Raw genomic sequence first — 13,779 nt, forward strand, 5'->3', positions numbered from 1 at the left:
AGCAGATCACACCAAAGTACCCTATAAATGTAAAAATTGCTCAGACATTCCCAAGTGACATGATATAGCAGAAGAACCAGAAACTTAAGTTTTTTAGTGTAGAATCCAACCAGATCTATACAACAGTCCATGTATTAATACATAACCTTTCGGTTTTTAGCCTGCAAGTCAAGTAATTTTTAATTTAATAATTTTGCCCCCAAAAAAGGTATACAGGGTTCAGAAGCCCTTTTTATTCTATAGTTTTGAGTATCACCTTCATCATTTTATACACACTCTACTTCTGAAGATATTTTTCTACTCTACAATTATTTTTTTTTTAAATTCTGTGCATACTACGGAGATCTTTAGTCTTGGGCTGACACAATATACTGTGAATGAACTGAAAATATTCATGTAGTATTCTAGTCTGAACAGCTAGGTTTTCTTTGGCCCTTGAAAACCAACCATGGTCACTACTGATCAGCAAACCTGGGCAGATGGCCATGCATCTGGAAGAACAGGACACACTCAGCAATTCCTTATCTAAGGTTCTCACATAGTTTGATGAAGACAGTGATGGACGTCTCTAGGCCAATTTTAATATTCAAAAAGCCCAACACATTTTTCCCCTCCAACAATATCATCCAACTTTAGAGGAGGAGACTTAAATTGAATAAAGCACTATTCTTCACCACATATTCATTGATCAGAGGCTCTGATTGGTAGCTAGAGAGCTGATTTTTATTAAAACAAAAAAAACTAATGAATATACTTTAGTAGACACAATCTTCCCAAATATGGCACCCACATGGAAATCTCAAATCCTAATTAAAGGGATTTTAGATTGTGAGAGAATTGGGAACAGCTGGTACAACAGGCAAAAAACTTGGTTTTGAAAGTCAAAGACAGGTTTCTAGTCCTGAGCAACACAACTGTGGGCAATCCACTGTGTTTTGCCTGGGTCTCCATTCTTAAGCTATAAAATAAATGCAGGTCTGATCAGAGGATCTCTGAGATGTCCTGCAGCTTTAAAATGCTTCTCTATGGATCTTAATACTGTATGTGCAGAAATACTCAGTCACCTCATTCTTTGCTACAACACTCCATTCTCTGCCAGTCAGATGAAATAGTGATCAAACCCCAACACCCCAGAAGATAGGGTGCCACAGCCTAGCTGGCACAGCCAAGGTTGACAGTTTTCAGTTAGACTCTGCACTGCACACCCAACACCCGACAGATGCTCTAGAAGAGAAGGGGAATAAAAGCCCAGTTATGACAGGAGAATCAGAACCAGAAGAGAGAAACAAAGATCATTGCTATGTAATATACAAACAACGTGACAGGCACTGATATACCATCCATCTCACAACCCTCCGTCCACCTTTTACAAATAAGAAACTGACTTGCTACTGCCTGGCGATCCACTTACTTTACAAAAATGGAACTCCATGCCTTCAAATTATAAACTTCTAGAGGACAAGGTTTTAAGTAGTAATATATTTTTGAAGACAAAGACTTGAAAGTGGGTCTGAAAGATGCTTCTAATGTATAATCCTAGATTTGCTAACATTTGACTTAGGAACAATTTTTTCTCACTGTTTAAGTGCAGAAAGCTATGCCTATATCAAAGTCACAGTTAGGTAATACTGCCGCATCCTGTGGGCAGCCAGTCAGCTGCAGCTAACCAAAATCCAAAAGATAATATAACCTGAGCTGAGTTTAATGAACAAACTGTCTCCTGTCTCTAATATTCCCGAATTTCAATTCCATTTTCACCAAATGAAGCTGTCATATGTTGTATTCAACTAGAAATAATCACAGGAATCTGAACCTGCCTGGTAATAATTACAAACCACCACCCATCAAGCAGAAGCGCGAGTTAAGTAATTTACACGATCATCAGTTTCCGTGACTTGGAAATAGTTACTTAATTAAAATACTTTTACACATGTATCATCAAGGTTAATGTAAACATCCTATTTACTTTCAGGAAGTAAACGTGTTCGCTCCTCTCAAAAGGATTGGATGCACAAGTGAATCACACAGGCCTGCCTTCCGATTTAACTTACCAATGCGATCACCCAAACTATTTGTGTATTTAGCAGGATTTGCACGCAGGCATAAGGTTTGCATTCAAGAGAGCGTCTGTTTAGTCCAGCCATAGAAAAACACTTCCCCAGACCCAAGAAAGAGTTCCAGTTAACCAGTAACATTTCGGGGCTCACTTCAGGTCAGATGCTGCTGTGAAAATACTTAGGAGGTTCAAGACTGCGAGAGGGCGGCTCTAGAAAGGGTCACCTTTTCCTGCTCTGAAGCACCGCCCGGCACTGTGCAGGCTCCCGGGCGGCGGGGTCCCCCGTCCCGCGAACAGCACCAGGGGCCGAAGGTTCCGGTACAGGCTGTCTAGCCTGCGGACGCTCCCACGAACTGCAGCTCCTTCCGGGACGCAGCCGTTGTCAACAGGCGCCTGTTTCCCTGATCGGAAGCCTCCTCACCTCTCTTACTCGGGCGGAGTGGGCCGGAGAAGCCCTCCCCACCAACAGGCTGGGGAAGGCGCTGCGACCCCCGTTCCGAGCAAATCGAAGGCCAGCCCCGCCGACTCTGCCGTGGGCCTGGGCCTGAGCCCGGGCCCGGACCCGGGAGGCTCGGTCGAAAGGCTGTGAGGCCGACCGCACTGGCACCCTCACTCCCCGAACCCGGCCCTCCCGGAACCCCCACGCCGGAGCCCGAGCCGCCCGGTGCCAGCCACACAAGCAGCCCTACTCAGCCGTCCGGAGCCTGCTGCTCGGCAGCCATGTTAAGACCACGCCAACATCGCGCTTTCTCATTGGCTCTGACATCTCAGCCTATGAGCTGCGGCCGTTCTGACCCGGCAGTCGCCATGGCAACCGGCCACGCTCTGTTCTGCGGTTAAAGCTGCTGAAGAGAGTGCTTGGTTTCTTCCTTCTTCTTTCCTCACCGTTTTCCCTCTTTCTTCTGGCCGCTTCTCTAGGCTTTGTCGTTTCTCCATCTCTTGCCCTACGCCGGCGCTGGCTTAGATCTTGACCTGAGTTCGTTGCACAAGGAGAGAGAATCGCCGCAGACACTGTCTATACCCTTCTGGGAATATTTCCATTCTTTCATCCTTTTTCCTCCCTCCCTTACTTTTTTCCTGTCTCGACATATTTATTGAGTAGGCTTCCTTTGAGGCTCCGTGTAGGAGAAAACGGTCGGACTCCTGCTTTCGTGGAGTTTACCTTCTGGTTTTCTGGTCCGGGCTGCTTCATCAGCCAGCCTTGTGGTCTTGGCCTGCAGCTTACTGAAACCCTTTTCCCGGGCAGCCTCTGTCTTAGGCCTCGAGGAGGGGCAGGGGGAGCGTAGAAAGTAAGCAGGGGGGGGGGGGGGGGGGGAAGGGAACAGCTATGAAGAAAATAAAACAATATTGTGATCATGATGGGAACGGGGTTATTTTAGAAGAGCTTCCATTTTCTGAAATAGTGTTCTGTAATAATGGTAATACTATTTCCTATTCTCTAGTATTGTAACGTTTTTATAAGAAAAGACACATAAAGCCCTTTACGTATTACTGGATCGCAGTTTTTTAATCTTAGCTATTTGTTATTGTTAACATCAATAACGCCTTCCTTTGAAACATTCTAAAAATGTGGCAGGGCACTCAATAATATATCACAATTTAGTTAAAGAATCATTAAGCTTATTATTTAACTATCTACTGCCACACACACACACACACACACACACAAACCCCCGTGTCTTCCAGATGTGTGCCAGGTTTACGGAGTGTCCTGTAAACCCAGAATCAGTGAAACCTGAATTGACCAGCTTGGGTGACTAAGGTCTTTACATTCTCTGATTCAAGCTGTTTCAGGGTCTGCATGAAACTATCCTTGCCACAGTGTCCAGCTTCTCAGTGGAGTTTTCCCTGAATCCAAAACCATAAGGAGTGAAGCAATTAAAGAAAGGATGTGTGGGAAAACACGCTCTAGCTGTGGCACTGGGCCCCATCATTGCTGTGTTACTCAGCTTGGGTACAGACTAGGCAACTTAAGCAACAGAAATTTCCCCCAGTTCTGAAGGTTGGGAAGCCTACGATCAAGATGCCAACAAAATGTGTTTCCTTCTGAGTCCTGTCTCTTGGTTTGTAAGGCAACAGCCATCTTAGTGTGTGCCCCCATGATCCCTCCTTTGCAAAAGTGTGTTTGGAAAGAGAAAAGAGGGAAGGGAGGAAGAAAAAGAGGTCTATCTCCTATCTCAGGGGTCGCGAACCTATGGCTCGTGAGCCAGATGTGGCTCTTTGATGGCTGCATCTGGCTTGCAGACAAATCTTTAATAAAAAAAATAACGTTAAAAATATAAAACATTCTCATGTATTACAATCCATTCATTTCCTACCACTCATGTTCATGGTTGCGGGTGGCTGGAGCCAATCACAGCTGTCCTTTGGGACAACACCAAATTTTTATTGGATAATGTGTAATGTACACAGGTCGTTGTATGGCTCTCATGGAATTACATTTTAAAATATGTGGCGTTCATGGCTCTCTCAGCCTAAAAGTTTCCTGACCCCTGTCCTATCTCACGTGTCTTCCTATGAGGAGACTAATCCCATCAGGACCCCACCCTGATGACCTTGAGTAACCTTAATTAATTCCTTAGAGTCCCATCTCCAATTACAGCCACACTGGGGGTTCCAACACATGAATTTTATCAATGCACAAACATTCAGTCCATAAAAATGCTTATGCTGGAAGTGGGGCCATAATGGGGAGAGTGCAGAGGCGGGAGAACTGAGGTAGGGAGTAGGAAGGAAGTAATGTTGGCCCATTTAAGAGCTAGCTAGACTGTTTCCACATAAATTCCATCAAACAATACTCATTTTTTAGTCTCTATAAATGAGCATATTAGATAGGGAATATACCATATTTTTCGCTCCATAAGATGTACCTGACCATAGACACACCTAGGGTTTTAAGGAGGAAAACAAGAAAAAAAAATTCTGAACCAAATGATGTGTTAAATTTTTTTTTAAAAGACTTTATTCATTTTAGAGAAAGAGAGAGAAAGAGAGAGAGAGAAGGAGAAGGAGCAGGAAACCTCAACTCCCATATGTGCCTTGACCAGGCAAGCTCAGGGTTTTGAACATGCAACCTCAGGGTTCCAGGTCGACACTTTATCCACTGCGCCACCACAGGTAGGCCTGTGTTAAAATATTTAATAAAATACCATATTTTTCTCTCCATAAAATACACGGGCATTTTCCCCTCCACTTTTAGGGGGGAAAGTGTGTCTTATGGAGCAAAAAATACAGTAATTATAAGTGCTTCAAAGATGTACAGACATTAGATTTCACATCAAAGGCTTTTGGTAAGTCCTATTCCAAAATAGATATTTAAAATTTTTCCCTGTTGATTTGAAAATTCTCAAATATCGGATTGTTCACTCGATGACATTATTGGATTCTTAAAATAAATGTAAACAGCTCAGACTTTTCTTCTGACTCTGACTTTCACACTGACTATTATTGTTTTCCCAGTTTTCTGGGGGAACTGTCAGTCATTTGATTTATTTTAATCAATAAATTTACCTTCCCTCCAGCAAATTCCTGCCCTGGAAATCTGCCAAACCATGCATTTTGTGAATGAAATACTTATATTTGTGATATTTTTTATGAAACATAGAATTATTGAATAACTTTACTAAATCATCCTGAGTGCACTGCAGCCTGTGAATTGTGTGGCATGTGGCACTAATTTCAAACATGTAAGTTTCACTGAAATTATCAAACATATCTTAAAAATCATAAAGCAGTTTTTCTTTGCCAAGAAATATTATAGCTTCTGAATCGTTTTCCCTTCTATTTCATCATTTTTTTTCCCTCAGTGTAGAGATTACAAGTCACACTCATGTTATAAAAGATTAATTGTGGAGGTCCTTTTTGGTGGCTGCTAAGTCTCTGATTGATGAAAATTTTCCCAAATATAATGAAATCCCTTATATATTTCTCAGTTGGAAAAAGTGAATGCAACCTTGTTGAATGTATAATAAATGTGTTTCTTGCTGAAACTGAGAAGAGAATAATTAATTTCCATCTGTACAAAATGCCCTATTTTCAGCATTGAAAGAAAAGTGGTCCTAGTGACTTAAGGCAAAAAAAAGTAGAAAAAAGAGAGTTCTGATTTTTAGGAACTACGTGACCATCTCTTTTCTGGGCTTGTTTTTTAAACTTGCAAAACACCATAGCATCTATAAATAATTGTCTTCCAGAAATAAGTAAAACAACTAACACTGCGAGATCAGCGAAAGGTAACATTTGAGGAAGTGACATTTCTGCATGCAATACAGGATGTTGCCAAAGAAAAGCATTATTTTTTAATTGGTCATGTCTAGTGCTCTCAAAATCTTTTGGTCCAATGAGCTGTACATCAGAAGAGAAAGAGGATGGCTTATTAAACATTTATGTATGTGAGGTGTTTTACATCTAACATCAAGTAACCTTATAAAGTAGTTATTATTGGATCCATTTTACAGATAAGGAAATTAAGGCTTCAAGAATGTAAGACACTTGCCTAACGTCACATAGCTGGTAAAAAGCAAAACAGGTGGAGAAGTTTCCCTGACACTAAAGCTCATGCTCTTTCCACTGTCACTCACTGCCCCTTTCAAGGTAAAGTTCCCAGCACAGTACAGTCCATAAAGTATAGACAGTAGGGCTACCCAGTGGATGTGTACCCAGTGGGAGCTCATGAAAAGCTCTCGGGAGTAAAACACATCTTCCTTCTCCAACCCCCTCAGTACCTAGTGCGTGATCAAATGCTATAGGAGGAAACTTCTTTATTCCTTTTTTGATACATTGAAATCTACTACTTTCCCTTTTCCTAATACCTTTATCTTCCAAAACAGCCCAAAGCCTGATTAATCTCTCGAAATAAAGGAACATATGTAAAGCTTTTTTATCACAGAGCCTGGCATTTGTTGACTAATGGTCAATAAATATTAGTTTCCTTTCCTTATACATAAAAAGTAAGGAGAGAGAGTGTGTGCTGAGGGAAAAGGAATTGAACACAGAGAGCACAGGAATTTTTAGGTAGGGAAAATACTCTGAGTAGGAGCCATAATGATAGATTTGTATCATTACATGTTTTTCTAAGCTCATACATACAACGCCAAGAGTGAACTGTAATGTAAACTATGATATGTCAATGTGGGTTCATCAGTTGTAACAAATGTACCACTCTGATGGGAGATACGGACTCTGGGGGGGACTGTGCATGTGTGGGGGCAGCACACGTATGGAAAATCTCTTATCTTCTCAATTTTGCTGTGAGCCTAAAACGTCTCTAAAAAATAAAGTATTTTTTAAAAAAACAAAAGAGATTGCTTCTCAGCCTTTTGGCTAAGCTCACGTGTGAAAAATGAAAAGAACAGTAATTACTTACATGTGAAAATTATGTGAAATCCAAAATTTAGTGTTCAAAAATAAAGTTCTGTGGGAGCACATAGACAAAAAAAAAAAAAAAAAAAAAAAAAGTAAAAGAAATAAAACTAAGGAGTACATAAATGTTGATAGATTATCAGATTAATATGTCAGTATCTTTCTGGTCCTTACCATGTGCCCAATGCCCAGGACTTTGCTAAAATCTAAGGAGAATACATATGGAGTAATGACTGGCCTATCAAGAAGTTTGTAGCCTGAGACATGTAATGTGGTTAGTACATACTCCATAGTACTAAAATTGTAAGGACTATAAGTATAAACTATATATCCTAAGAATGGAAAAGCTAGATGGAATTTAGCACGTACTATTTCCTTTCCCTGGAATACCTCTTTTCCTTACTTTGACTTTCTTTTCATCCTTCAAAACCTAGGTCAAATATCACGTCTTGAGTTAAACCTTTGCTGATTCATGCAGTTCATGCCTTTCTTTTCTCTGCCTTCAAATAGCTGATACAAAGCAAATTGAAACCAATTAATTGTCATAGGTCAGTGTACTCCAACCAATAGATTGTGAGCTCCTTTGAAAGCACAGTGCTTTATCATGTGTGCACATTAAAAGTTTGTGAAGAAGATGGATGGATGACAGAAGTGGATATGTCAATGCATGGGATGAGAAATGAAGAAAGTGGTTTAGGAGAATTGTGTGAACAAATGCAGAGTGGCAGGAATGCTATGGTTTAGGGGAGACAAAAGAAACCAGCTTGGAGGCCCTGGCTGGTTGGCTCAGTGATAGAGCGTTGGCCTGGCGTGCAGGAGTCCCAGGTTTGATTCCCGGCCAGGGCACACAGGAGAAGCGCCCATCTGCTTCTCCACCCCTCTCCCTCTCCTTCCTCTCTGTCTCTCTCTTCCCCTCCCTCAGCCAAGGCTCCATTGGAGCAAAGTTGGCCCGGGCGCTGAGGATGGCTCTATGGCCTCTGCCTCAGGTGCTAGAATGGCTCTGGTTGCAATAGAACAACGCCCCAGATGAGCAGAGCATCACCCCCTGGTGGGCATGCCGGGTAGATCCTGGTCCGGCGCATGCAGGAGTCTGACTGCCTCCCCATTTCCAACTTCAGAAAAATACAAAAAAAAAAAAAAGAAATCAGCTTGGATCAGACTATGGGTGGCTTCCTCATGGCAAATAGACAAGTTCTGCCTTAATACAATAGAGGGAATTATAGGACCCTAATCAAGGGAGTGATCTAGGGAGACTAATGTTACCATCTTGTGAATACAAAAGATGAATTTAAAGGTAGTTGAGCCAATAGAAAGGTATCTAGATCAAGACCATTATGGAATAAATGATTAGCATCTGAAACAATGGTAATGGGGACAGAAGATACGGGATAAATCTGAGCATCAAGTCTAATATTTTCCTCATTCATTCATTCATTCATTCATTTCCTTTCATTGTTGCTTTCATGTCTTTGCTCTTACTATTGTTCTATTCCTCCCACTCATTTATAGTCTGTATTTAGTTTTATGAATTCAACCCAACCTTTGAGGATACCTCCTTTACTATGAACTCTCATAAATTATTTTAAATTAATCTAACTTTCAAATACCCCCACAAACAACCTGTTGTAAGCCACCTCTCACCTTTTCTCCACCTTCAGCATCAACTTACTCTTAACAATAACAGAGCTCTTCCAGGCAAATGGTGGCCAAGAAAGTAGGTGGCCTCCCAGTGTGCCGCCTGGAGGCTGACTCAACACATTTTGCCCTTGATGTAGAGGGGATGTTCAAAGTGCTTTCTGCTGCCCCTTGATTCTCACAGTACAGAGCATGGAAAGTCCAGGTCAGCTAGTCTCTTATTCACAGAAACAGGTACACTATCCGGAAATCTCTTTTCTTATTCTTAGCCAGTTACTTTGTTGTCTTGTTCTCCATTCTTTGGTTTGTGGGGGGAGGGGAGCTCAAAACAGCACTAAGCACACGGTGATGATGTACTTGCAAAGAAAAGAAAGCTGTAAGTTTAAAGTGAAACAACTATTAAAACAACTATTCAGGTGTATCTCACCCTGAATGTGTCCAAAGAATACTTTAGAATGGTTTCCTAAGTTTCTACTCTTCAAAATAAAGCATCATCATTTCTTATTCCATATTACTATTTAATTCTTTTGTTTGATTTTATTGAATGTGGCATTATCTTTCATGGCCTGGGATGCTAATAAGCATTTAGGATACTGCCTCTAATGAAATAACTACTCTGTTTTTCTATTTGCCCTTAACACTATATATTTGCTGCATTGAGGACATCCTGAAGGATCTGCCTCATGAAATCTTAACCTACTAGATTCTGTCTTGATCATTTTTTCAAATTGCTCTCTATCTTTAAACTTTGGGTAGGTTTACTTATTTAATTCCAATTAAGAAAAGCACACTCCGCTCTACGGTCTAGAATCACAGACCCGTTCTCAGCCAATCCAGCTAAGTCAGATGCTCAGCCACCCAGACCTTGCCCTCTCTCCCTCCCAGTTCTGAGCCTGGTCCATCCTTAGAGTTATGTCTTCCCTCTTCCCAAACTCATGTCTTAAGTTCTTTCTAGAATTGCTTTTTATCTTTACCCCTTTGCCTTATACTTTAGTGGTCACTCCAGGAATGACAGTATCCATCCCTTTCACGGACTAAATATTTCAACAGCTCATGTAAAATATAGAAACTTTGGATCTGTACATGTCCATTTAGTGTTCTTGACACATCTGGGTGATGTTGTCACATATACTATATCTACATACATTATAAAATCCCACAATACAGTGCTTGGTTTTGCTTTAAACCACATATATGTATATTTTAAAGGAACAAGGAGGAGGAAATAGTGTTTTACATTTACCCATATATTTACTATTTCCGATGCTCTTCATCCCATCCTGAGTGGATCTGCGTTCATATCTGCTTTTATTTACCTTCGTGATGAGAATTTCCATTAGCATGTCTTGTGGTGTCTACTTGCAGGCAATGGATTTCTTTAGTGTTCTTTTATCTGAAAGTACCTTTATTTCACCTTCACGCTTTTTTTAAAAGTCAGCTTTTATTAAGGTAGAATTTGCATACAATATAATTCACCTCTGACAGCGTACGGTTCTAGGAGATATGAGAAATCACCCAGTCATGTAACCACCACTATAATCAATCAGTACATGGAATATGGAATATGGCCATCACCTCAAGTTCCCTAATTAGCCTTGACAATAAACCACTTCCTTCACCCTCAGCTCCAAGAAGCCATTGAGTTGTGTTTTGTCCTCATAGTTTTGCTTTATTCCAGAACGAAGTCATGTAAGTGAAATCAGATCGTATGTAGTCTTTATACTCTGGCCTCTTTTCATTTAGAATAATGCGTGTGGGGATTGTTCGTGTTGAATATATAAGTAGTTTGTTTCTTTTTATCGCCAAGTAGTATTCCACTATGTGGCTGTAGCATTGTTTGTCTACTCACTAGTTGAAGGATATTTGAATTGTTTCCCATTTTTATCAATTATGAATTATGAACAAAGATGCTAACATGCTCACCTAGAAGTTTTTTGTGTGAACAAAAGTTTTCATTTCTCTTGAGTGAATACCTAGAAGTGGGATTTCTGGGTTATATGATAAGTTAATGTTAAACTATATGAAAAACTGCCAACTGTTTTCCAAATGATTGTATCATTGCTTATTTCCATCAACAACGTATGAAAGTTCCAGTGGGTCCACATTCTTGGCAGGGACACTTCAAAAATGTAGCCACTCAAAGAGGTGTATAGTGATATCTCACTGTGACATTACTTTTAATTTCCCCAATGACTAATGTCTGTGACTATCCTTTTGATTTTTTAACAGTGTCTTTCACTGTTTTTTTTTAAATAAAGTTCAATTTATCGATATTTTCTTTTAGTTTGTGCTTTTTATGTTATGTCTAAGAGATATTTGCCTTATCCAAGGTCACAAAGATGTTTTTCCTGTTTTATTCTAGACATACGCACAGTTTCAGACTTTACATCTATGATCCATTTTAAGTGAATTATATACATAGTGCAAAGTATAGGTCAAGGTTTATTTTTTGGCAATTTGTTGAAACTCCTTCATCCATTGCAATGCCTTTGCACTTGTGTTGACAACCAAATATATATATATATTATTAATATATAATTATTATATATATAATGTTTTGGCCCTCAGTTCTACCCCATTAGTCTGTGTTTCTATCCTTTCTCTAGTAACACATTTTCTTACAGTGGCTTTATAGTGAGTTTTAAAATCATTTAGTATAAAACGTCCAACGATATTTTTTCCCACAAAATTGTTTGAACTATTCTAGTTTGCTTTTTTTCATGCCAATTTTAGAATTACATTGTCAATTTCTACAAACATCTACTGAGATTTTGATCAGGAATGCACCAAATCTATACATCAACTTAGAGAGGACTGACATCTTAATATTATTGTCTTCTGATCCATGAACAGTTTCTCTCCCAGTTTATTTCTTTAATTTCTCTCATGAAGATTTTGGGATTCTCAGCATCTATGTCACGCACATATTTTAGTTTTTTCTTAAGTAATTTCATGGTTTCTGTTTTGTAATGTACATGGCACTATTTTTAATTTCAATTTCCAATTGTTCATTGCTATGAAACAAAAATGTAATTTTAAAATTTTGATCATGCACTAGATTTTGCTGCTGTTCTGTGGATTGTTTTAGAAACATCAATCAGATCAAGTTCATGGATCGTGTTGTTCAGATTTTGTATTGCTTACTGACTTTCTGTCTTCTTATTAAATTGGTTACTAAAAAGGAATGTTGAACTCTCCAGTTGTTCTTGTGGATACGTCTAGTTTTCCTTTATTTCAGCTTGCTTCCAGTATTGAATATTTGAAGCTAGTTTTAGATGAGGAATTTTTGTTTGTTTGTTTGTTTGTATTTTTATGAAGTGAGAAGCAGGGAGGCAGAGAGACAGACTCCGGCATACACCCTACCGGGATCCACCCGGCATGCCCACTAGGGGGCGATGCTCTGCCCATCTGGGGCGTTGCTCTGTTGCAACTGGAGCCATTCTAGCGCCTGAGGCGGAGACCACGGAGCCATCCTCAGTGCCCGGGACCAACTTTACTCCTATGGAGCCTTGGCTGCTGGAGGAGAAGAGAGAGATAGAAAGAAAGGAGAGGGGGTAGGGTGGAGAAGTACATGGGCACTTCTCCTGTGTGCCTTGAATGGGAATTGAACCCAAAACATCTACACACTGGGCTGATGCTCTACCACTGAGCCAACCAGCCAGGGCCCATATTTATGAGTTTTTATAACATTTTGTGAATTGACTTCTTTGTCATTATGTAATAACCATCCTTGTCCTTGATAATATTCTTTGTTGTGAAATTGACTTTGCTTGATATTAATATAACCACTCTAATTTTTTCCTTTTTATTGAATTTATTGGGGTGCCATTGATTAACAAAATTATACTGGTTTCAGGTGCATAATTCCACAACACATTATATGCACAGTAGCCACTTAATTTTTAAATTAGTGTTTCCATAACACTTTTCCCATTTTGTATTTTTAACATAGCTATATATTTACATTTAAAGTGTGTTTCTTATAGACAGTATATACTTGAATCTTGTTTTTTGTCCTATCAATCTCTGTCTTTTCATTGTTGTATCTGAGGTGTTTACATTTAATGTAATTATTCACATGGTCAGATTTATATCTGCTATCTTTCTAGTTATTTTCCCTCTTTTTTTCATATCTTTCTTCTTTCTTTCCTGCTTTCCTTAGGCAAGCCAGTGCTCCTATTTTATCTCTTCCTGATGGGGTCAGTCATTCTTTGGATTTTTAGCTACTGTTAACCCTGTAAACTTAATGTTCTGATAGGATCAGGGAAAGTTATAATTTTGTCCTTTATATAGCAGTGTCTTATTTTTAGACTATGAACCATGTTCTTTTTAGTTTTCTACATCCTAGGTAAAAGAAGAACTCTTTTCCATTTTTTAAGGTTGATTTTTTTTTTCTTTTATTACTTTAAAGCTGTTGTTCCACTGTCATTTAGCCTCTCATTTCTGATGTGATGTTAGATGTCTATCAAATTATTTTTCCCCAGAATAAAATGTGCCATTTTTTTTTCCTGGCTATTAGCAAAATTGTCTCTTTATCTTTGGGTTCCAACAGTTTGACTATAACATTTCTAGATATGCAGTTTATATTTTATATATATTGCTTAGAGCTCACTGAAATTATTAAACTAGAAAATTTATGTCTTTAACCAAATTTGGAGAATTTTTATTTTTCTAATATACTTTTCTTGACCATTCTCTCATTTCGTTCCACAAATATTAGACATTTTTAT

At 39.3% G+C, this 13,779-nt stretch overlaps 1 protein-coding gene across 5 annotated transcripts in view; it reads right to left on the reverse strand.

Moving 5' to 3' along the window:
- FAM204A (family with sequence similarity 204 member A) overlaps nucleotides 1-2,743 on the reverse strand; it is a 33,456-nt gene extending 30,713 nt beyond the window's left edge. For 2 of the 5 annotated variants that reach the window (XM_066239127.1, XM_066239126.1), the window contains exon 1: nucleotides 2,052-2,200. In XM_066239127.1, coding sequence (XP_066095224.1) covers nucleotides 2,052-2,115 — 64 coding nt within the window. In that variant the 5' untranslated portion in view covers nucleotides 2,116-2,200. The other 3 variants (XM_066239128.1, XM_066239130.1, XM_066239131.1) reach the window with 3 other exon arrangements.
- Between the last annotated feature and the right edge of the window lie 11,036 nt (nucleotides 2,744-13,779).

This window comes from Saccopteryx bilineata, chromosome 7 (assembly GCF_036850765.1).
Source record: "Saccopteryx bilineata isolate mSacBil1 chromosome 7, mSacBil1_pri_phased_curated, whole genome shotgun sequence".
Classification (NCBI taxonomy): domain Eukaryota; kingdom Metazoa; phylum Chordata; class Mammalia; order Chiroptera; family Emballonuridae; genus Saccopteryx; species Saccopteryx bilineata.